Below are 24,783 nucleotides of genomic sequence, written 5' to 3'. Positions count from 1 at the left end.
CCCAAGATCCCGAGAGGAGAATGGAGGAGAAGGGATTGCGGTGTGACCATCCCCCCTGGGGGGTGATTTCTCGCTTTCTGTCTCTCTCTCTCTCTCTCTCTGTCTGTCTGGTGAGCGCACGTGCCCGATAGCGAAAACCTCTCAAAAAAAAAAAATTGTCTTGACTGACTCCCTTTGCTTCTGCTGCCTTGATAATCACTCCTTATTTTCAAGTCCCTTGCAAAGAATGTAAACCAGTCTTTTCCGGTTGCCCTACATGCCCAGACAGAAGGAAACTGCCCCATAAGCAGTACTGAAAGCCATCCTCTAAAGCTGACAGTCTTTTTACGATACTACAGAAGACAGGTCTCCTCAATGATTTGCCCTTTGTTTCTTCCCCTATGTAAGCTCTGAGTCTTGTCCAGTACAGCTGAGATGGTTATGGACTCCGGTCTTACCATCTCCCTGGCGACGGCCTCACTGAATAAATTCCTTTCCTTATTCATCAAGGTTTTGTATCTTTGCAGTGGGTGGTCCAGACCTGATTTTAGGCCCCTAAATAAGCACCCCTGCCTGTCTGGCATCACTAACAGTGGTTTAACATAGGAGAATGTGGCAATGTGGTCCTCAAATGTTGTTCTGTTCTAAAAGAGCACATTAACATGCAAAAAAGTTAATTCACTGTGAATTAAAAGATTTCTCTTCCTCTTTTATTTTTTAAAATGTTTGCCAGGAGGCCCGCAGATGGAGTGGTGGTTAAAGCACTGGACTCTAACACGGCTGACTAGGGGTTAAATTCCGGTTTTGGCGGCTGGAAAATAACACTATGTGCAGGTACGTGAGTGCCCAAAATGGTGAGAGGAGATAAAAAGGGATTGCTGCGTGGTCATCCCAATCACCAGGCAAAGACAGAGAGATAAAGAGGGAGAAAGCACTCCCCAATGGGGTGTAGCCAAACCATAATCCCTTCTCCTTCATTTCGCCATCTTGTCAGGATTTGGGGCACACATGTGCAGGTACCAACATGTTTTTTAAGCCACTAGGACTAGAATTTGAATGGCAGCCAGTCATCTGGGACCTGGCTTCCTTTAACTATTAGAGAGCTGGTTATTTCCTTTGATTGTCCCTCTTACTGACAAATATTACCTGTTCTTCAATGAATCGCCTTTGTTTAAAAAGCTCCCAGTCTTCTGTTAACATACGCTGTTTGGTTTTCATCGTCATCTAGTAAGGAAATATAAAAAACAAAACAATGAGAAAAACCTAATACCAGCAACAACATAAGATATTTTCAAGGGGAGATATTTTAAAATGATACGTACAAGAAACATCATCTGTAAATAAAATAAAGAAACAATACTATAAATACATGTCCAGGTACTCTATTTCAGTATATTACATGAAAAACAGAGGTAAATTCACATTAAAAAGAACAATTAAGATATTCTACTAAGGGCTAGCCTGTGGAATGGGGGTTAAGGCAATTGGATCTCACATGGCCATTGGTGTGGCTCAAGTTCTGGACCTGGTGGCTTGAAAAACACACCAGACACATGTGGATGCAGGCCCAAAACCCCAAGAAAAGAATGGAGGAGAAGGAACTGTGAAGTGGCTATCTCCCCTGGGGGGATGCCTTCTCATTTTCCCTCTCTCTGGAAAGCATACACACCCTATACCAAATTATTGGGGAAAAAGTCATTAAAAAAAGAGGAAGGTATGAGGCCAGCAGGTGGTATAGTAGTTAAGGCGCTGGACTCAACCAAGGTTCGAGTCCTGGATCCAATGGCTTAAAACTCATACTGGGCACATGTGTGTTCAGACCCAAAATCCCAAGAGGAAAATGAAGAAGAAGGGATTGCTGTGTGGATATCCACTCTGGGAGGTGATCTCTCTCCTTCCCTCTTGCTGTTTCTCTCTGTCTCTCTGGCAAGCACATGTGCCCTATGCCAAAAACCTTACCGAAAAAAAAGATGAATACAACATGCCAGACGAAGGGCTGAGACTTAAGAGAAAACCCCAGAAACGAAGATAAACTGAGACAACGTATATGAAACTTATAACACTGTGTCAAGTGAAATAAATCAGATACAAAGGGACAGATACCGTGTGTCTCCACTTACATGAGGTACTTGAAATACAGATTTATAGAGGCAAAAAGTAGAGAAGTGGTTACCAGGGGTTAAGGTAGGGAAAATGGGGAGTTAAGTGTTTAATGGAAACAGAGGTTCGGTTTAGGATATAAAAAGGTTCTGAAGATGGATAATGGTTAACAGTTACACAACATGTGAATGTTCTTAATGTCATGAATTATACACTTAAAATGACTAAACTGGACCAGTAGCTGGCGTAATGGCTGTCACTGGACTCTCATGTAGTTGACTGTGATTCGAGATCTGGACCCAGTGGCTTAAACTCACACCGGGTGTGTGTGCATGTGTGCCCAAGATCCCGAGAGAATGGAGGAGAAGGGATTGCAGCATGGCCATCCCCCCGGGGGATGATTTCTTGCTTTCTGTCTCTCTTTCTGGTGCCCTATAGCAAACACTTCTCCCCCCACAATAAAAAGGGTAAACTGGTTGGGGTCAGCAGGTGGCACAGTGGTTAAGGCACAGGACTCCCACATGGCCAAGTGCAGTTTGAGTCCCAGACCCGGTGGCTTGAAACTCACACCAGGCACATTTGTGTCCATGTCCAAGGTCCTGGAAAGAGAATGAAGAAGGGATTGTGGCATAGTGATCCCCTCTGGGGGATGATTTCTCACTCTCTCTTTCACTGTCTCTGTCTGTCTCTCTCAGGTGAGTGCATGCGCCTCAAGGCAAAACCTCTATTAAGAAAGAGGGTTCCCAACATGAAGAAGACGTATTTAAGAAGAAAACAAAAGACTTCAAAATAAATGTTCAACTTAAGAAGCTGAACAAAATACAAGTAATAAAGTAGAAGGAAATTAAAGGTAAAAGGAGAAATTATCAAGAAAAAGTGACCAATAACGAGATCAGCAGGTGGCACAATGGTTATATCGCTGGACTCCCACGTAGTCGACCATGGTTCAAAATCTAGACCTGGTGGCTTAAAACTCATGTGTGAGTGCCCTACATCCTGAGGAGAATGGAGGAAAAGGGATTGCAGTGTTGCCATCCAGCAAGAGGGTGATATCTTGCTTTCTGTCTCTCTCTCTCCAGTGAGTTTATCACCCTAAAGCAAAAATCTCTCTTAAAAAAAATAGGTGACCAATAAAACCAAAAGTTCGTTCTCCAAACTTCTTCTAAGACTGAACAAGGGGGAAAAAGTAACAAAAAACACTAGGGATGATAAAGACAAAGATATATATGAAGGAGATTTTTAAAACTAGGAGAAAAAAATACCTGTATTACAAATTTAAACTCTGTAATATCTAAAGAAGAGTTGAAAACAGGTGGCTCATGGACTATTTTGTTGGACCTATACAATGTTTTTTAAAAGTTGAGTTGAGGGTTAGCAGGTGAGATGGTGGTCAAGGCACTGGAGTCATTACACCATCTCCTGGTCCCAGGATTGTTAACCTCTTAACTCATATAAAAAATAGGTATCTCACGACTTCCCCCTAACCTCTGCACTCATAGTAAACCACCACACATAGCTGTCATGGGATATTCTCCATATGTAACCCACTCACTGTTTTACTGTAGTATGATTCACACATAACGGACTACTTATTATAGTTCTGCCTTTTTGAAACAATACACACACACACACACACACACACACAATATTTATGATTACAAAATAGAGGGGCCAGTAGGTTGCACAGTGGTTAAGGCACTGGACTCCCACATGGCTGACCATAGTTCAAGTCCTAGAGCTGGCAGCCTGCTTTCTCATTCCCTACCACTTTCCCCTTTTCACCACTCTCTCTCTCTCTGGTAAGCACCCATGCCTTATAGCAAATTAAATAATGATAATAATAATAATAGTAATAAATTTAAGTAAATAATTCTTTTTAAAACTAGAATAGAAAGTTTCAAATAAAACTAAAACATCATGTGATACGATTTTTTTATGTCACAGGTTATAGATTGAGATCCAAGGAGGGGTAAGACTTGAGTAAGTTCAAAAGGTAATCCTCCATGGGACCCAAGTCAAGATCCCAAGGGTGTGGCAACCTCAGCACACCACTCTACCCCACACTGCCACAGCTCAGGGGAGCCTCTGCTTGAGCTGCATGTTTCCCAGAGCCAATAGCTACAGCTGATCTCTACCACTGTGGCACCTTCTCATCTCTCAGCTTTTCTCCCTCTACTACCAAAATAGCAAACTCCAGAAAACGGCTGGTGTGCATGCAGGAGGCAGAGGGTAGGTCAGCTGTCGGTGCCTTTTCTACTATCTTGCTTCTGTATGACCCAGCTGATAGTTACTTGAACAAGCAAGGCTTCACAAGATTGAGGCTGCATGGGCGCCACTGCCAACTGGAGGCTCTGTCCCTGCTGCCCTCTCATCCAGCTACCTTTACCAAGGTAAGCCCCTGGCATAGCTTTAAAATCCCCTGACCTTGCTCCAGTGTCTGCCAAACTGAAAGCTGCATAGCAGCTCAGGAATAATCCTGCCCCCAGAGCAGATTGAGCTAAGAAGTGACTAGTCAGTGACAAGCTATGGCTGGACACAAAGTCTCTTCTTGCAAAAACAGATAAAAACCGGAATTAGAGATACTCTCACTTTGAAAAAAATGCAAAGCAATGACTCTTCTCTGAGGCCCTACTAGGAGCCACAGGACCAGGAAGAGTGTTATAAGAGCTGAGTGACCTCTGCAAGCCTCCAACTCCCCATAATATGCCACATGCACAGCAAGAGAAGAGGCCAGGAGCATTATCTCCTGCTCTGAGACAAGCTCAACAGCACAAACTCCCATAATGTGACAAAGTTGGAACTTACTCCACTGATACAAATGAGATGAAAGGCAGTACAATACAGAAGAATATAGTAAGAGACATCTTCCCCAGTACTAACTAGAACCCATTTGTAGCTACTATGTCCAGGACTGTGTTGAGAGAACTGCTATATAAAACATGGCCTGAGATTCATAACTCGGCATAATGGTTCATGTGAGGCAATGAACACATACCAACCTCTTTCTTCCCAATCTCTTGCTCAGACAAAATGCCAGCACAAGACACAGGTGATGTCCAAGTGGTATACACAAGACCAGCACATACCTTATGCTAGAAACAAGGTTCTATTTTCCTACAAATAGTCTCAAATGATAATACAGAGCTCTGTCATTTCGCCTTTATTACTTCTTATTCTATTGTCACCTTTTATTATTATAGTTACTTATTCTTAGATTTTTTATTTAGGGCACATGCACTTGCCAGAAACAGAGAGACAGACAGAGACATAGAGAAGGATGGCCATGCCACAAATCTTTTTCCTCCATTATCCTTTAGGGATTTAGGGCTCACGCACATGTGTGTGGCATGAGTTTCATGCCACCAGGTCCGGGACTTGAACTACAGTGTGGGGAGGCCAGCGCCTTAACCACGATAACACCGGCTGGCCCCTCCATTTTCATCTTTAAAATAGGACCACTGTGAATGCCTTCCTTGCCTGACCCTCCTAGAGGTTCTAGAAAGGCAGGCCAGCCAAGAGGGGACACCATCGCCAAGCCCTGCTGGTAACACCTCCTCCGAAAGGCTTGGGCTGCCCAATGCTCTCTTCAGGTCCACTTCCAATTGTTGTGCCTTTTATCCTCTTTTCTCTTTCTCCTTACAAGCTATCTATGTCCATGTCTGCACTCGTTTTCTAGAAGCTTGCAACAGTTGGGCGCTGAAGATCAGGCTGTTCAGTAAATGGCTCCTGGCTTAATGGGTCCCCAAGGCGTGGGGCTCCTTTGTGGAAATACAGAGCTAGAATGGCAACATGTATAAATGACGTGGGTGTGCCCAGGCTAAGGTGGACCTGACCAATTGCTGCCACCACACCCCAAGTATAGTCAGGCCACAAAGTTTCCTACATCCTGAAAAATCAGCAGCTGATACATCCAGTCTACTTGGTTCACCAGAGACCTCTCCCAGGAACCCTTACTCATACCTAAGTACTAACTACAACACTGGTTCACACGTCTTCAGCATGGCAGGTCTCAATAGTGCAAGTGGCCTCTGGGCAGCACTTACCTGTTCGTCCACATAAGCATCAATCCTCTTCTGGCACTCTAGCCATTCCTCAGCAACTTTGCGTAGTTCTTCTTCAGAGCGCTGGTACCGCTGTAACAAGGTACTGTATGTGTCCTCATTGCAGGTGTCATGTGTGGTGGTTCCTAGCCTAGGAGGGAAAAGGTCTTGTAACAAAAGAAGGAGCCAAAGGCTCTGAGTCAGATGCCAGGCATTTTGTTTCCAGCTACTACTGTCCAGTTTTGTCACCTTACTTTCCAACATGAAAAATAGAGATGCCACCACACACCACAGCAGGGTTGCCACAAGGGATGAACAGATTACAACTGCAAGGCACCCAAAATAGGCTAGTATGAAGGAGATGTGCAAATGAATAACAGCTACTAAAAAATATCAGCAGTGAATACAATGTTCAAAAAAGATTAAGTCCTAGTGTTTCAGCTTACTAGTGGGTTGTTGAAAAAGTCATGCCGCATTTTTGACTAGAGAAACACAGAAAAATACAACATGACTTTTCCAATGACCCAGTAAATATGAGACTATTTTTCCCTATTACACTACTGACATGAAAAGTAATTTAGAAAAGCAAAAAAATTAAATGAGAAATGGTTTTCAAATAAAGTAAAAGAGAAAATCTGAGTCAACTGAAAAAATGTAATTATGTTTTTTTCTCTCTTTTTTTGGGGGGGGGTCATAGGGCATGTGTGCTCACCAAAGACAGAGAGATAAACTGACAAATCACCCCTCAGGGGGATGGCCACGCTGCAAACCTTTCTCCTCCATTCTCCTCTCAGGATTTTAGGCAGGCACACACACATACCCTGTGTGATTTTCAAACTGCTGGGTCCAGGATTTGAACTGTGGCTTTGACCAGGTGGGATCCAGTGCCTTAACCTCCATGCCACCTGCTGGCCCAAAATATAATTACAGTTTTATATAGTCTATATTGTTGTTGTTGTTATGCTTATTATTATTTTGCCATAGGGTGCATCTGTTTGCCAGAGAGAGACAGACAGTGAAAGGTAAAGTGAGAAATCACCCACTAGGGGGATGGCCATACCACAATCTCTTTTCTTCCATTCTCTTCTTGGGATTTTGGGCATGCATGCACATATGCCCGGTGTGTTTAAAGCCAATGGGTCTGGGACTCTTAACTACAGTCAGTCATGTGGGACCAGTCATGTCCAGAGCCTTAACTACCATGCCACCTGCTGGTTCCTTGTCTATATTATATTAAAAAAAAGATGGTAAGAGAGGAAATGAGAAAATAAATAGAAAACAAAAGACACACATAGGTGGACAGTGAAGAAAACACCTAGATTTCTGGAAAAACAAAAAGAAAAAGGATAGTGGGCAAAAGAGTAACTTGGGACTAAGGCAAGGTCTGGGATTTGATAGGAGAAGAGGTAGTGGGGGAGAGGACAAAGAGAGATGTGGAGACACATGTAAGCTATCAGAAAAAAGCTCACTTTCTTAATATGTAAGTATATTAATATATGAACCAAAATAATAGGAATAACACCTTGAAAAGCATTATTCAAAACCAAGATCACATTTATAATATATGAAGAGCACAAAAAATATGTGAAGGGTTAAAAATTAATATTTTTAAAGAATTATTTTATAGGACCAGCAGTTAGCATAATGGCTATGTCGCTGGACTTCCATGTAGTCAACTGCAGTTCAAGTCCCGGATCCGGTGGCTAAAAACTCACGCATGTTGCGTGCATGCCCAAGATCCCAAGAGGAGAATGGAGGAGAAGGGATTGCGGTGTGGCCATCCCCCCTGGGGGGTGATTTCTCGCTTTCTGTCTCTCTGTCTCTCTCTGTCTGTCTGGCGAGCACACGCACCCTATAGCAAAAACCTCTCCAAAAAAAGAAAAAGAATTATTTTATTTAACTTATTTATTTACTTATTTTTAAATCTGACCAGAGAGGGATGGAGAAAGAGGGCAAGAGAGAAAGTGGAAGATTTTCTTTTTCCGAATGCAGTAGTTCCAGCATAACCCGCGTACCTCGGCCTCATCTCAGGATCAAGCTTGCCTGAACACCTGCCTGCTTGAGAGACCTGGCAAACAGGCTGAGAGAATCTCTCTCTGAAGCCCTGGGTGCTGAGTCTCTATTTATTTATTTAATTATTTTATTTAATTTATTATTATTTTTTAATTTGTCATAGAGCACATGTGCTTGCCAGAGAAGAGAGAGAGAAAGAAAAACAGAGAGAAAGTGGAAGAGCAAGCTGCCAGGTCTGGGACTCAAACCGCACTTGGCCATGTGGGAGTCCAGCACTCTTAACCATACCACCTGCTGGCCCCAAGTTGTGTGTGTGTGTGTGTGTGTGTGTTTTAAGACTTTTTGCTACAGATTGCATGCTCTTAACAGAGAGACAGAGAGATAGAGACACAGAGAGATCACCCATGGGGAGATGGCTATGCCATAAGCTCTTCTCCTCCATTCTCCTTTTGTGATTTTGGGCATGCATGCACAAGCTCCTGGTATTTTTCAGACCACTGGGTCCAGAACTCAAACTGCGGAGTTGGCCATGTGGGATCTAGTGCCTTAAACACCACGCCATCTGCTGGACCTTAGCATTGCTTTTAAAACCAACAACAGAAACGACCAATAGGAGTGTCAATTATATTATGGTACATCTAAATGAAGGAATACTAGGAAACTAGTACTCGTTACAAATTTTGTAATTGAATCTCCTCATTCATATAGCTATATAAACATACACACATTAACATATATGTATACATATATACACTGTTTTGAAATGAAAATATGTCCATGTTAAGGAAAGATATGACTATAGCATCTTGTTTTAAAATGTGTATGTACATGAAAGAGAACAGGGAAAATGTGTAACACTAAATAGTTTATAGTACCTGCCTCTCTTTATGATTTTTTTGTATTTTCAGAATTTTATATACAATTATAATCTAAAATTTTATAGATTTTTTTAAAAAGCTATTTTAAAACTAAAACCTTGTCATGGTTAAAAACAGCTCCCTCAGGGCCATCAGGTGGTGTGGTGGTGAAGGCACTGGAATCTCACATGGCTGACTGTGCTTATGAGTCCTGGTCCTGGTAGCTTGCTTTCTAACTTTCCAAGTCATTCTCATTCTTTGGTGAATGCAAGTGCCCTGCAGAAAATTAGAAAAAAAAAAAAACCCTGAAAATTAAAAGTAATTTTAAAATAATTTTTTAAAAAAGAAAAGAAAAAGCTCCTTCTTCTTTTACCTGTTGTCTACCCCTAGGTGAATCATACTTGTGAATACTACACAAAAAGGCAAGCTTGGGAACCAGCAGTTAGCGTAATGGCTATGTCGCTGGACTCCCACGTAGTCGACCGTGGTTCGTGTCCCGGACCCGGTGGCTTAAAACTCACGCCGGGCGCGTGTGCGTGCGTGCCCAAGATCCCGAGAGGAGAATGGAGGAGAAGGGATTGCGGCGTGACCATCCCCCCTGGGGGGTGATTTCTCGCTTTCTGTCTCTATGTCTCTCTCTGTCTGTCTGGCGAGCGCACACGCCCTACAGTGAAAATCTCTCCAAAAAAAAAAGGCAAGCTTGCAAACAAATCCTTTGGTTACTAAACACTGTTCACTGTGTTCATCAGTGACAGTTACTTTAAAGAGGAAGCAGGAGAAATACAATTTAACTAAGCAGCTGTTTAGAAAGCCCCAAGAAAGAGAAGGGAACTATATTGATGTACACAGTGTCTGAATCTATGTTAAACATAAAGGCTGTTCTCCTAAAGCCATTTCTGCCCCTCGAGATAAAGACTAGCCGTGTGTCTTTTGTGGGCTTTGTACCATGCCTGGCATGACTCCAAGCCCCTGGAACACATTCCTGGGTCTTGCCACATTACAGCTCATAAAGTAGAAGTTCTCTCCTCACTCTTGCTGCTGCCAGCCTTGCTCCTCACATACAAATTTCCATTTTTAATGAAGAACCCAATGTCTATGTACTCTTATCCTGCCCTTCTTATACCACCTGAAAAGAGGGATGCTAAGGGACACCAGTGTTATTTCCTGTCACGTGAGTAAGAACTACTCTCTTCCAAGTAACAGAAAATAGATTATTTTGAATCATCTGTAAAGTAAATGGGGGTCAGTGGTATATGGAAGGTAATATGCATGCACAGGGCTTACACTAAGCAGAGCTGTGTTGGGATCACGAGAGTAGCATGGAATGCCCTCAGGGTTGAAGTAAACCAATAGTCTAGCAAATAGGTGTCTGTCTATCTAAACAATCAATCTGCAAATACAGAGCCAAATTATGGAAATATACTCACTATATTACAAATATAACACTATATATGGGAAACAATATTAGTGCTGAAAACAAACTAAAATCAGTTTAAGTAAATTTTTCTCATGCACGAGAGAAGACAGTGGGTCTGCAAGATTGCTCTGTGAGTATGCCTATGCAGGCAGATTGAGGCACTTCGATGGAATAAATGGCCCAGTTCTTGAACAAATATATTGTAAGACAAAAAAGGGTGGGAAGTCATGTAGATTAAAGACTCTCAAAAGACAAAGGGAAAAATAAAGGGGGAAATGAGGAATTATTGCTTAATGGTTATGGTTTCTATTCAGGGTAACAAAAAAGGTGTGGAAATACTTAGTGGTTGTGAACATGATGGTATGTAATAAACACTACCAAATCATACACATTTAAAATGGATAAAACGGCAAAGTTTATATGATATATATTTTGCCACAGATTTTTTTTTTTTAATGTTTATTTTTAGAGAGATTTTTGCTATATGGCACATGCACTCACCAGAGAGATAAAGTGAAGAAATCACGCCCTAGGCGGAATGGCCATGCCACAATCCCTTCTCCTCCATTCTTCTCTTTGGATATTGGGTACGTATGCATCAGCGCCCAGTGTGAGTTTTTATGCTGCCGGGTCCAGGACTTGAACCAGTTGGTCATGTGTGAGTCCAGTGATATAACCACAATTCCATCTGCTGTCCCTTGCCATTGTTTTTAAAAACTCATAATGTAATATGCCCAAAGTCACTGAATTTATACTTTGAGTGAATTATACACTATGTCAATTATATCTTAATAAAGTTGTTTAAAAGAAAGGAGGGGGGAGTAATTTTCCTAAACTAAATCAGATTCTTTGAATGGGGGTAACCTTGGATAATTTGAAAGAAACACTTGAGGACCAGCAGGTGGAATGGTGGTTACAGCCCTGGACACTCCCACATAGCTGACTACAGCTCGAGTTCCAGACCCAGTGGCTTGCTTTCTCACTTTCTCTCTCTCTCTCTGTCTCTGGTCAAATTAAAATAAATGAATAAATAAATAAAATTAAATAAGTAATTCTTTAAAAAAATAAAGAGAAAAAGAAATACTTCAAATAAAACCAGAGAATACAAAGAACAGAAACACATATCTGAGTAATAATAAAATAATCTTAGAGACCATTTGGAGCTATGAAACTTTTCTCTTTATTTGGTTGACTTGGGTGTTGGCTATAGAGATGCTTGTTTGTGTGTGTCTGTGTATAAGTATCTTTCTTTTGTGAGACTAAGAGACAGAGACCAAAAGAAAGAGACAAGCACCCTTTAACAATCTCATACTGCGATCTACCCAGCCTTCCCACACAGCCAGGATCATGGATGTGTGCACTTGGTGTGTATAGGCAGACCAGGGAACCCAACCTGTGACTATTCACCAGCACCATGCTGCCCAGCCTGGAATGCTTGCTTTTTAACATTTCATTAAGCTATACATTTGCTTTGTGCAGTTTTTTGTGTCTATATTCTACTTTACGATAACAGTAATAAAAAAAGCTAAATAAATATAGCCCCAAAGACAAAGGGGACTTCAAAAGTTTGTGGAAAATGTCTTTACAAGAGAAAAACAAAAAAGCCAGGTAGTGGTGCAGTGGTAATGCAAATTGACTCACATGGAAAAGGTCCTGAATTCACATCCTGAAAACTTGCTGGGTATGCTGGCTATGTACATGTACCCAAGATCTGGGCCAGCTGACACTGGGGGTGGATCATGGCATGAAGACCTTCTTAAGGGTTACTGTCTCTTTGACCCTCTCCCTCTCACATAAAAAATAAGTAAACTTAAAAGTACACACGTGGTGCCAGCAGGTGACATGGTGGTTAAGGCACTGGACCCCCATGCCAAACCACAGTTTGAGTCTCGGACCTAGTGGCTCTCTCTCTCTGCTGAGTACATGTGCCCTATAGCAAATTAAACAATAATAATGACAAAGTTAAATAAATAAATCTTTAAAAAAATTATATACTTAGTTTATTTCTCAATATCAGCTCCATCAAGTTCAAGAAAATTTCATAAGTGATGATACCAGCCATTTAGTCGATTTCTAAAGAACTGAGTGCCCCGAGAATTTAACCATATTAGTGCAGTTCTTTTTTCATTATCAACTAAAGAAAAATGGATGGCCTTCAAAGATTTTTTAATACAATTAGGAAACAAAAGGAGCCAAATCAGGACTGTAAGGTGGGTGCCAAATGCCTTCCCACAGAAATTCTCACAAAATGACCCTTTTGGGTAAAAAGAATGAGCAAGAGCACTGTTGTAATAAAGGACTCTCTGGTGAAGCTTTTTGCTAAAACATCAGCTAGTTTTCTCAAAACACTCTCATAATAAGCAGATGATATCATTCTTTGGTCCTCCAGGAAGTCAACAAGCAAAAGATGTCTGAGTATCCCAAAAAACTGTTGCTAGGACCTTGGCTCTTGACCAGTCTACCTGTTGGGCTGGACCACGTCTATCTACTGAGAGTCACTGCTCTTGCTGTGCTTTGTCTTTGGAGCATACTGATAAAGTCTTATTTCATTTCCTATAACAATTCTTCAAAGAGATACTTCAGAACCTTGATCCCACCTGTTTAAAATTTTCATTAAAAGCTCTGGTTGGGACCAGCAGTTAGTGTAATATCTATGTCGCTGGACTCCCATGTAGCCGACCATGGTTCGAGTCTCGGACCTGGTGGCTTAAACTCACGCTAGGCGTGCGTGTGTGCGTGCATGCCTGAGATTCCGAGAGGAGAATGGAGGACAAGGGGTTGCAGCGTGGTCATCCCCCTGGGAGGTGATTTCTCACTTTCTGTCTTCCTGTCTCTCTCTTTCTGGCAAGTACACGCACCTGATAGCAAAAACCTCTTAAAAAAAAGAAAGAAAGAAAAAAGCTGTGGTCTTGTTTGTAGCTGATCTGATCATAACAGTTTCAGCAGCTATTGAGCAGAAAGTCTGCTAAAACTATCATTTTTTAGTTAGAATTGTGTAAACCGAACCAAATGAGACATCTATGGTACTGGCTGTAATTTTTGCTGTTCTCAGTGCTCCTCTTAGGGCATATATATGATTAATGTTTCTCCCCCCACACATACACACAAATTAATGTGAATGGTCTGCTGCTACATACAGGTGTCATCTTCAGTACTGTCTCATCCCTTCTAAAAAGAAATTATCGGGACCAGCAGTTAGCGTAATGGCTATCTCGCTGGATTCCCACGTAGCCGACTGCAGCTCGAGTTCCGGACCCGGTGGCTTAAACTCACGCTCGGTGTGTGTGCGTGCGTGCCCACGATCCCGAGAGGAGAATGGAGGAGAAGGGATTGCGGCATGGCCATCCCCTCTGGGGGGTGATTTCTCGCTGTCTCTCTGTCTCTCTCTGTCTGTCTGGCGAGCGCACGCACCCTATAGCAAAAACCTCTCCAAAAAAAAAAAGAAATTATCCAGGTCTAGCCTTGGTAGTATAGGTGGTAGTGTACTGGTGTGCAATATTGAGAGCCACATGGCCAACTATAGGTTTAGATCCCAAGTTCACCTGGACCATATCAACCACATGTACACTTAAAATCCTGACTGGCTACAGGGCCTGGGAGAAGGGGACTATAGTGGGACAAGGGCATGATGAAAGGGTCAGTCTCTCTCTCCTTTACATGCACTCTGTCTTTCTTATGAAAGAAATAAACTTAAAAATAATGAAATATTCATTTGTAAAGTGCTGATTTCTTTGAGGTATTGTCCCCACAATCTTACTGTAAAGTATCAAGGATTTCATCAGTGTTCTACCCACACTTCACCATAAACTTGATGCTCATTCTTGCTTTAATTTTAGTAGAATTCATATTGTTGATAGGGGCTCCTTTCAAACTCATGGTTTATCTTTTTTTTCTTTCTGCAGAGGATTTTTGCTATAGGGCGTGTGCGCTCACCAGACAGACAGAGAGAGAGAGAGAGACAGAAAGTGAGAAATCACCCCCCAGGGGGGATGGCCACCCTGCAATCCCTTCTCCTCCATTCTCCTCTCGGGATCTTGGGCACACCTGCACTTGCGCCCAGCATAAGTTTAAGCCACTGGGTCTGGGACTTGAACTGCAGTCGGCTACATGGGAGTCCAGCGACATAGCCATTACACTAACTGCTGGTCCCTCATGGTTTATCTTTTGTAGTGCCTCAAACTGGATCCTATTTGGACAAGTTAGTATGACTTTATCTGTGTGCAACATGAATAAAGAAAAACCAAAAACTTCAACCCATGCACAGTTTTTTCATAATACACATTTTCCATAAACTTTTGAGAACCCCTTGTATTAATTATGTATTTCGTGAGCTGCAGATGGTACCATTATTTTACGGGGAATTATCTGCATATAATTTGTCATGACATTTTTTTTTTTTTGAGAGTTTTTTTGCTATAGGGTACGTGCGCTCGCCACAAAGACAGAGAGAGACAGAGAGACAGAAAGCAAGAAATCACCCCCAGGGGGCATGGCCATGCCACAATCCCTTCTCCTCCGTTCTCTCAGGATCTTGGGCACGCACACACTTAAACTTAAACTCGTGCCCGGCATGAGTTTAAGTCACTGGGTCTGGGACTCAAACCATGGTCGAGTACATGGGAGTCCAGCAATGTAGCCATTACGCCAGCTGCTGGTCATTTATGACACATGGACTGGCAACTTAAACTCATGCTGGGCGCCTGTGCGTGTGTGCCCAAGATCCCGAAAGGAGAATGGAGGAGAAGGGATTGCGGTGTGGTCATCCTTCCTAGGGGGGTGATTTCTCGCTTTCTGTCTGTCTCTCTCTGTCATTCTGGCGTGCGCACGTGCCCCGTAACAAAAAGCCTCTCCCCCAAAAAAGGTAAATGTGTTTATGTGCACTGAAAACTCAAATCTGGATTATTCTAGGACTCAAGAAGTGAGTCTACAGGGTACTGCTTTTCCTGATGTTAGTAGTACCCCTCAGAGAACATGTTGTTTGCCCTTCTCCCCAGCTGCTGTCCCTGTCTGTATCTGTGCCTCTCCCTCATCTGTTCCTGGAATTTAGGAGTAATAATGCAGCTTGAATATAAGCATCAACATTAAATACTCTTAGTAAGACACAGCTAACCTTCAGAGTCTGACCAGTATTCCCAAGAAGGAAACAAACAAACAAAAAAAAATCCAAGACTAGGGTACAGAAAAAAATGGAGTTTTATAATACAATTCAGATTTCTGTCACTCACCCACACATAGTTTGATGGCCCATTAAATTGACTGGCTCCCAGCAAAAGGAGAAAAGGGGCAGATAACCTAAAATCTTACTTTAAAAACTCCTCCCCCAAGATTCAAGCCTTTTTTTCTTTTGTGTGCATGCGTGTTTGTGTGTGTGTGTGTGTGTGAGAGAGCGAGTGAGCGAGGGTGTGGTCATACTGTAATCCCTTTTCCTCCATTCCATCAGGATTTTGGATATGCATGCATGCATACACCCTGGCATGTTTTCCAAGTCACTGGGGCCAGGAGTTGGATCGTTTGTTGACCACGTGGAGTTCGTTTCTCTTAAACCCCAGGCTACAAGGCCACCCTGCATGTCTTCTTATAAAAAATATTTCTGAGCTAAACTCTATATGACAGTTTAAGTATTTCTTCCATGAAAGGCAGAGATAGAGAGAAACAAAGAAGCACCTCTAACAGTCTTCATGCCATGACCCACTCCCGGCCTCAGCCAACAAGGATCATGGGCATGTATAATTATGTCCAATATGTACAGGGAGACCCTCCTGTGCAAACTCAGGACCTTCCTTCCCATGGTCCAGTGCTGCAGAATGTTGTGTTTCCACTGTGCTACCACATGCATGCGACCCCATCCTTTTTGAGCTAAGCATTTATTTATTTATTTTTAGTTTTAATTATTTCTTCTATGAGAGACACACAGGGAATACAAAGTGGTTTTTTTGGTCTGTTTTAATTTTGCTAAAGGATGCATGAGACAAAGAGAGAAAAAAAAAGAGATGGAGGTAAAGTGAGAAAATACCTTTCTCCATGGGAGATGGTGACACCTCAGTCCTTTCTCCTCCATTTTTCTTTTGAGATTTTGGGCATACACACACACACACACACACACACACACACACACACACACACACAGAGTGTGTGTTTGAACTGTCAGGTCCAGGACTTGAATTGCACAGCCACGTGGGATCCAGCCAATTTAACTACCGTGCAGGCCCTGAAAAAGTGCTTGTGATGGATTTAAACTAGATATCTAGGGACAAAGCATGCTCTGTATCTTAAACTCATAACTTTGAATACTCAACTCCTTTTCTTCCCTGAGGGTTGGTTGCAATCAGGACACTCAAGTCTTGGTGTACCTTCCATGGAATGTAATGAATACTTCCAAACATAAGACACTGAACATAAAGAAAGGTCAAGGAGGAGGCTGTGGTGGGCTGGGTCAGAAGTAAACCTGAGAGCCAGCCACTCCCACATTATACTTTGTTCTTATCTTTTCATAATCTTTTTCATTTAACTGCTTTTGAAATTACTCTTTCTCTAGAGGTGAGGTTGCGAAGAGAGAACGGTTAGGACCCTTTCAATAGAATTTGGATAAAGGAAACAAAGAGTGGGTCAATACATAAGTTTTATGGGAGGAAAAGCAGCCACTGGAGTTTAAGTGAAATAGGACAGAACAATAACATTTATTTTAAAATAGTTTCTCTGCTTTGTGAATCTGTTTTGTGTGGGTTTTTCTTCTTCTTCTTTTTTTTTTTTTTTTTAACATTTTTTGTTATAGGGCACATGAGCTCACCAGAGACAGAAAGAGAAGGAGAAAAAGTGGGAAAGCACCCTGTAGAGTAGGATGATCATGCAACAATCCCTTCTCCTCCATTCTCCTCTCGGGATCTTGGGCACGCACGCACACGCGCCCGGTGTGAGTTTTAAGCCACTGGGTCCCAGACATGAACCGCAATTGACTGACTACATGGGAGTCCAGCAACATAGCCATTACGCTAACTGCTGGTCCTTGTTTTTTTTTTTTTTTAAGAGAGATTTTTTTTTTTTCTTGCTATAGGATGCATGCACTCAGTGGAGAGGAACAGAGAGACAGAAAGTGAGAAATCATCCCCAGAAGGATGGCCACGCTGCAATCCCTTCTCCTCCATTCTCTTCTCGGGATCTTGGGCAGGCATTCACATGCTCTCAATTTGAGTTTCAAGCCACCAGGTCCAGGACTCAAACCACGGTCAACTACGTGGGAGTCTAGCAATGCAACCATTACACCATCTACTGGTCACTCTAACTGTATTTTAATACGGCCAGATAAAGATGGCTATTGTAGGATCATCTGTAACATGGGAATGTACAGACAAGGAACAAACATGTGATAAACAAACAAGGAATGAAATAGCCAATCTGCCAAACTGTGGTAATTCATATATAATCCAATGCAGGTCACTCAGCTATGCTGAATAACATAGAAAAGAGGGCCATGTCTCATAAATGAACATGGTAATATCAGGGCACACACATGCCCAATCCATATCTTCTTACCCCAGTTCACTTCAAGCAAACGTCTCATGAAACTGCCCTTTGTATACCTGTCTTATAGAACCCAGCCTCCCAAATGTGAGGAAGCTGCATGAATACTCTATACCTCAGAGATGAACCGAGGTGTGAACAAAGACAGCCTGAGGTATTGAGAGATTATCTGACAGATATCTGGCATCTCTATGCCAAGTGTGTCTAATCCCTAAGAGAGTAATGGAACTAGGAACTCCTAGGCATACTCATCTCTGTGCTTTCCTCCCTCTACTCCTAAATGCCAGCATGAACCATATCATGACCACCTGGCTGAGCATAAGACTTGTCAAGGTAAAACTATACTTACTGTAGTTCTTCTGAATCTATGAAGAAACTGTGGTGATGAATCTTAGTAGCATTTATACGAGCTAATTACTTTAGAGTTTAATTGCATTATTCCTTAGGTCTTGGGCTTTCTGCCCGAACTGTCTTTTCCTAGATCCTATTATTTTTCCTGCATGAACTGCCACACTTGGTGGTGTTCAGGTTCCCACACACTAGAAAAGACCCTTCTGTCGCACCTCAGGGATGTGCACAGGTGAAGACCAAATACCTGATCTGTGACACCAATGCTGGCAAATTGCTCTGGAGAAGTGGCTCCGAAAAGACCAGATTTTCAAACAGGTGTTTATTATGCAGTTCCCATGTCACCTGGAACTTTTTCAAATGTTCATTTTCCTAGTTAAAAAAAAAAAAAAAAAAAAAAAAAAAAAAAAAAAGTAAGTAGATGATGTAGTGAATTGATGAAGACTTGAAAATTCCCAGGATTCCCCACAACCTTCTACATAGTCCCAGAACTTTCTACTTTTAAAGATTTATTCCCTCTGTGTTCCAAAGCACATGATGAATCAAATCTCTGACTACAATGACATAAGCCTTGAACTACCCTCCCTTCTAAATAACCCACACACAAAAGAAAGGGATGGCCGGTGAGCACACAGATGAGGAAAGACAGAGAAAATAAAGGACAATTATATACTTGATGGTAACTTACCATCAAATAATGAAAGTTCAACAACTTAAACAGTTAAAATCCACAAAGTCCTTTGACACTGAAAAATACTAATTTCCTTGCTTATACTGAGAAAACTCCCATACTAGTAAATGTAATTTCCTCCACTCGTGACACCCCATCAAAGGTAAGATCTTTTGTTTTCCTAATAGTGTAGGCAAACTCATCAATTACTTGAGACGACAACCTTAAGACATTGTGGGAATACGTTAGTCACCATTGAAAGTTGTATCAACAAACCCCTACCTCCTCAATACAAGATCCCTGGAGTTAATGGGGTTACTACTTTTCTTCAATTTAGTAAGTTCTGCTATAGTCATGCATTTTTGAATCTGTGCTTCCATCTATAAGCTACATGTATACTACTTGTGTTCAAATTGTGTGACATTTTTGGGTAAATGTCCCTATGTAACCAACTGACAATTCTGAAACCATCTTATCACTAGGCACCAATATTCCATGTGTCCTCTGTTTTGAATTACTCCAGTGACTAGATTTAGTGGTCCGTATATATTTACAAGTTAGCTAAACTGACTTGATGGGAGATAATAATCTATACATGGAAACTGCATTATTTTGTCACAGGATAACCCAATTTGGTATAGGGAACTGACAGAACAAGGTACAATGATCAATTTTTGTCCTTGAAAATAAACATCTGTAAAATGATATAAGGATTGGCCCCAAAGCCTAGTGACTGGGGGAGCCAAATACCATGTGGCCAACAACAAAGTTTAAACTGCAGTTCCAGGAGCTTGGGGGACACACCAGGAGCATGTACATATGTGCCCAGAATCCCAATAGGATAGAGAAGTGAAGAGTGCACAGTACTGTAACTGCATCCCAGTCGGGGGAGGGGGCTACACACACGCACTCTGGAAAGTACACACTTTCTTGATCAAAAAAAAAAAAGGTATAGACAGGACACTGGTGATAACACTGTGAGCATGCCAGTTTTGTTGGTCATGGCCCTCCTTTTATACCATAAAGAGAGATTCAGCAATAGACCTATGATATGTGCAGAAAACCTCAAATGCTCAATTTTGTTAACAGTTCCAGGGACCTTTTTTCATTGTATGCTTTAACAAAACATTACAGATTCCAGATTAGAATGTCATCACTTCTGCTTCATACTAAGCATCTGTATCTTTTTTTTTTTTTTTTTTTTTTGAGAGATTTTCACTGTAGGGCGTGTGCGCTCGCCAGCCAGACAGAGACAGACATAGAGACAGAAAGCGAGAAATCACCCCCCAGGGGGGATGGTCACGCCGCAATCCCTTCTCCTCCATTCTCCTCTCGGGATCTTGGGCACGCACGCACACGCGCCCGGCGTGAGTTTTAAGCCACCGGGTCCGGGACACGAACCGCGGTCGACTACGTGGGAGTCCAGCGACATAGCCATTACGCTAACTGCTGGTTCCCAAGCATCTGTATCTTTCAGAGTAGTTACTCAGTACAGGAAAACTTCATATGACAGAAAACTAGGGTCTGGCAACTGATACACTCAGTCTAAGTCCCAGAATTAGAGGCTGTTATGTATGACTATGCTTGTAATACTGAAAATGGCACAGATGAAGTGCTGGAAGACATGTGACTACTACCTGCTACAGTAAATCCTTAACTTTCCAGGAATCCCAGGAGGGATAGAAGAGTAGGCAATAATCTCACTTCCAATTCATCTCCAAACAAAGAAAACACAGGAGCTAAATAAGGCAGCATGATATCAGGCCCTTGTTCAGCTGCAAGAGAGTTCAGGAATTGTTTCCTAGAAGAGCTGAGGGGTTGCCTGGTCTTCTCCATTAACTGTTGAGAGAGACATCCCAACTCACTTCTACCAGATGTCACTGTCCTCACTGGAACCATAACTATGGTTTTCCGCATTCACAATGGTATTTGGGAGAAGACTGATTTATGAAGAGTGTTTTTCCCCCTTTATAGAGAAGTGGGGGTTTTGAGCAGAGATAGGTATTTTGAGTAGAGACCTCCACACAGCCTCGCCATGCCAGGTGCAGGATTATAGGTGTACACAACTGTACCCGGCATGTTCGTTATTCTGGGAACCAAACCTGGGCCTCCAATGTGGCTTCCAGCCTCCTAAGCAGTGAGGCTATTTATGTACCATCATGGCTGGGACCGGCATTTTTTCCTAAAATCTGACATTATGCTTCCAGGTAAGGCATGCAAGAGAAACGGCAGGCTTATTTCAAAACCTGAAATCAACTAGGAATTCACTTAAACAACATGTGCTAACATCTGAGGTTCTACCACAGCTATGCACTGCTCTCAGCACTGAGCTCATCAATGGTTTCAATAGTTTCCTTCTGAAATGCCCCCATTTATAAGCCAAACCCCTATTTACAGGCAGAGAAGTGGCTTAGAGGGTCTCGAGTAACAGGAACAGGGCACGTATGGGATGAGGTCTCCATGAGATATCTGTCACAACTTCTACAACAAGTCTGCTTATAGAAAGACTGCCTCAGCTAGGCAGAAAGAAAAAAGCTTGTCAATGAATGGAGCTGAGGCTTTTCCATCTGAACCATTCTTATTTCTCACTTTCCATTACAAAAAGGTATAGGGATTTGGAAGAAGAAGGTGTTTAAATGATATTCTTACAACAGACTAGAAAAACATTCAAGATTCTTTGTCCTTTTGTATCTGAATTCAAGTTTCATTATTACTACAGCATGATGAAATATTTCCTGGATGACTGAAAATGAACTTAAGTCTACATCCAGTTTTATTTATTTATTTGTGAGAAAGCAACCCACATGGGGGATAGTCATGCTGCAACCCCATTTCGTTCATTTCTCCTTTCAGGATTTTTGGCATGCACATATACGTGCCTGATATGTTTATTCAAGCAGATGGGTCCAGGACTCGAATTGTGTAGTTGGCCATGTGGGATCCAACTGCCTTAACCACCACACTATTGGTTGGCACCCAATTTTATCATTTTTTTTTTTTTGAGAAGTTTTTGCTATAGGGCACGTGCACTTGCCAGAAAGACAGACAGAAAATGAGAAATCACCCCTCGGGGGGATGGCCACGCTGCAATCCCTTCTCCGTTCTCCTCTCGGGATCTTGAGCACGCACGCACACATTCCTGGATTGAGTTTAAGCCACCGGGTCCAGGACTCGAACCACGGTCAACTGCACGGGAATCCAGTGTTATATCCATTATGCCAACTGCTGATCCCCCAATTTTATCTTAACATTTAAAATAAATAGGAAAAATACTGCATTATTGTGTTTGATTCCCTGGGCAGTGAGGAACAAAGTCCACAAGTGCATTTTCTAGGAAAGTCACTTTTTTTTTTTTAAGAAGTTTCTGCCTTAAGGTGCAAGTGCCTGTCAGAGAGACAGAGACAGTAAGAAGGAAAATGAGAAATCACCCCTCAGGGGAGATGGCCACATCGCAATCCCTTCTCCTCCATTCTAGTCCCAGGATCTTGGGCATGCGTGCACATGCGCCCGGTTTGAGTTTCAAGCCATCGGGTTTGCCATGTACGAATCCAGTGATATAACCATGATGCCACCTGCTGGCCCTGGAAAGTCACATTTTTTAAAAATACCTTTCTATGCCTGAGAGTATTCAACAGAGATTCTGCACAATCAGCAGAATGAGTGTGTAGGTGAAAGGGAGAGTGCTGTTCAGAGAGGAACTAATGAAGTTAACAGAGACTTATCAGGCAGAGTTTGCACAGCAAGTGAACCTGCTATTTGAAGGAAAAGAAGTGACACTATTTGTGGCTAATTATAAAATCTGAGTTACCAAGCAGAAATAAATTCTGGAAAATCTGCAATTGTCACTGTGGGCCTCAAAGTTGCTCCACACTTTTCTGATGTGATCAGTGGTGATGTTAACAAATTTCACTTTCTTGAATAATGAAATGGGTCAACATCAGGAAGATCTGCATAATTCACTGATGCAATATTTTTCAAATGACCCACAAATGACATTAGAAATTCATGCATGAGTGTAGGATCTCTTCGAAGTACCAGCTAGACCAATGGATTTGAATGAATAGAGTACAGCAAGTTCAATGATAAGGTTTCAGATCCTATATTGCAAATCATTAAAAAACTCTCAAGTCTTGGTATACTCTCAAAGAATATCCAAAAAGACCTAAAGAGGCTATGAAAAATAAAAATATTTAATGATAAATTTTCAGTAACTTCAACAAAATAACCTACACAACAAAATGAACACAGAAGCAGATATGAAATCCCAACTGCCAGATATTAAAGAGACTTGCAAAAATATAAATGGGCCTAGTTTAGGTAGTGCAGTCTGTAGTATACTGGACTTCAGGAATTCTTTGAGGTAGGAATGAAGGTTCAGCTTTCTCCAGAGATAATCAGCATGCTGCTTGACCTTACCAGTAATCTTGGACCACTATAAAGTAACCTCTAGGTTTGAAGCCACCTGGCTGAGATCATGGGTTCAGATCCCTGAACCAGTCAACCTCAAATATGGCAGATGCGCATGCCCCAAATCCTGATGGGTTGAGGAAAAGGCTCTTGCCTTGTTCAGACCATGCCAAGAATACTTCTCTCTCCCTCTCTATACCTCTCCCGTGCATGTGCTATCATGAATAAAATAAATTTCAGTAACTTTTGTTTTGGAAATTTTTATGCTAACTTTATTAGTCAATATCAAGAAATTACTGTCAATTGTCATGGGTATTATGACTATGTATGGCAATAAAATATCTACTTTCAGAGATATACAATGGAATATTCTAAGACAAAAATGTACATCATCTGGGACCTTTTTAAGATACTGCAACCAAAAGAGGGTAGATAGGAAATGGAGGGAGAAAAAAGGCTTACTGATGTCAAGGTGGCAAAATACTGGTAACTGTGTACCACAGAAACTCGGTAAGGGGTGTACAGATTCATTATTAGCTTGTATTTGTAATCCAGAATAATATAATTAAAACACCCAACAATTTTAAATAAATTAATGTATTTTGTTTATGAAATAATTTTGTTCTTAGATATTCTACAGTTGTCACTGTACCTAAAGATTTTTTTTTTTTAAAAGATTTTTGTTATAGGGTGCTGTGTTCACTGGATAAACAGAGAGAGACAGAGAGACAGAAAGTGAGAAATCACCCCCAGGGTGGATGGCCACACTGCAATCCCTTCTCTTCCATTTTCCTCTTGGGATTTTGGGCACGCACGTACACACACCCAGTCTGAGTTTTAAGTCACTAGGTCTGGGACTCAAACCGTGGTCGACTACATGGAAATGTAGCAACATAACAATTATGCCATCTACTGGTCCCCTGGGTAACGTTTTTACAAAAAAAAAAAAAAAAAAAAGGAATTATTTATTTATTTAATTCCATTTGTTATTGTTAATTTTTAATTTGGCCAGAAAGAGGGAGAAAGGGAAAACAAGAAAGCAAACCACCAGGTCCGGGACTTGAACCATTGTTGGCCATGTGGGAATCCAGTGGCCTTATCCACCACACCACCTGCCGGCGGCAAGGTAAAGATTTTTATGTTTATCTTATTTCGGGAATTTGATAGGCTCTCTTAAATGAACATTGATATTTTTGAGCAATTATGAAAATGTTTCAGTCATCCTATCCATTCACATTCTAGTTTTCTTCTTAAAATCTGATTAGTGATGGGGTGAGCAGATGGCGTCACTGGACTCCTACATAGCTGAGCGTGGTTTGAGTCTCAGACCCGGAAACTTGCAGTGTGGCCATCTCCTCTGGAAGGTGATTTCCAGCTTTCTGTCTCACTGTCTCTCCAGTGAGCTCATGTGCCCTATCTCTCTTTTTTTTTTTT

The 24,783-nt window shown here is 41.7% G+C and overlaps 1 protein-coding gene across 2 annotated transcripts in view; it reads right to left on the bottom strand.

The window, feature by feature from the left end:
• Positions 1-24,783, bottom strand: part of FAM193A (family with sequence similarity 193 member A) — a 157,162-nt gene that overhangs the window by 85,896 nt on the left and 46,483 nt on the right. For both annotated transcript variants that reach the window (XM_006152917.2, XM_006152918.2), the window contains exons 5-7: positions 18,520-18,644; positions 6,123-6,270; positions 1,126-1,203 (exon numbers count right to left, since the gene is read on the bottom strand). In XM_006152917.2, the coding sequence (XP_006152979.1) occupies positions 1,126-1,203; positions 6,123-6,270; positions 18,520-18,644 (351 nt within the window). The remainder of the gene's footprint in view (positions 1-1,125; positions 1,204-6,122; positions 6,271-18,519; positions 18,645-24,783) is intronic.

The sequence above is a fragment of the Tupaia chinensis genome, unplaced genomic scaffold, assembly GCF_000334495.1.
Source record: "Tupaia chinensis unplaced genomic scaffold, TupChi_1.0 Scaffold000360_1, whole genome shotgun sequence".
NCBI classification, from domain to species: domain Eukaryota; kingdom Metazoa; phylum Chordata; class Mammalia; order Scandentia; family Tupaiidae; genus Tupaia; species Tupaia belangeri.
The sequence above is the reverse complement of the archived record's forward strand: the minus strand, read 5'-3'. Positions and strand labels throughout refer to the sequence as shown.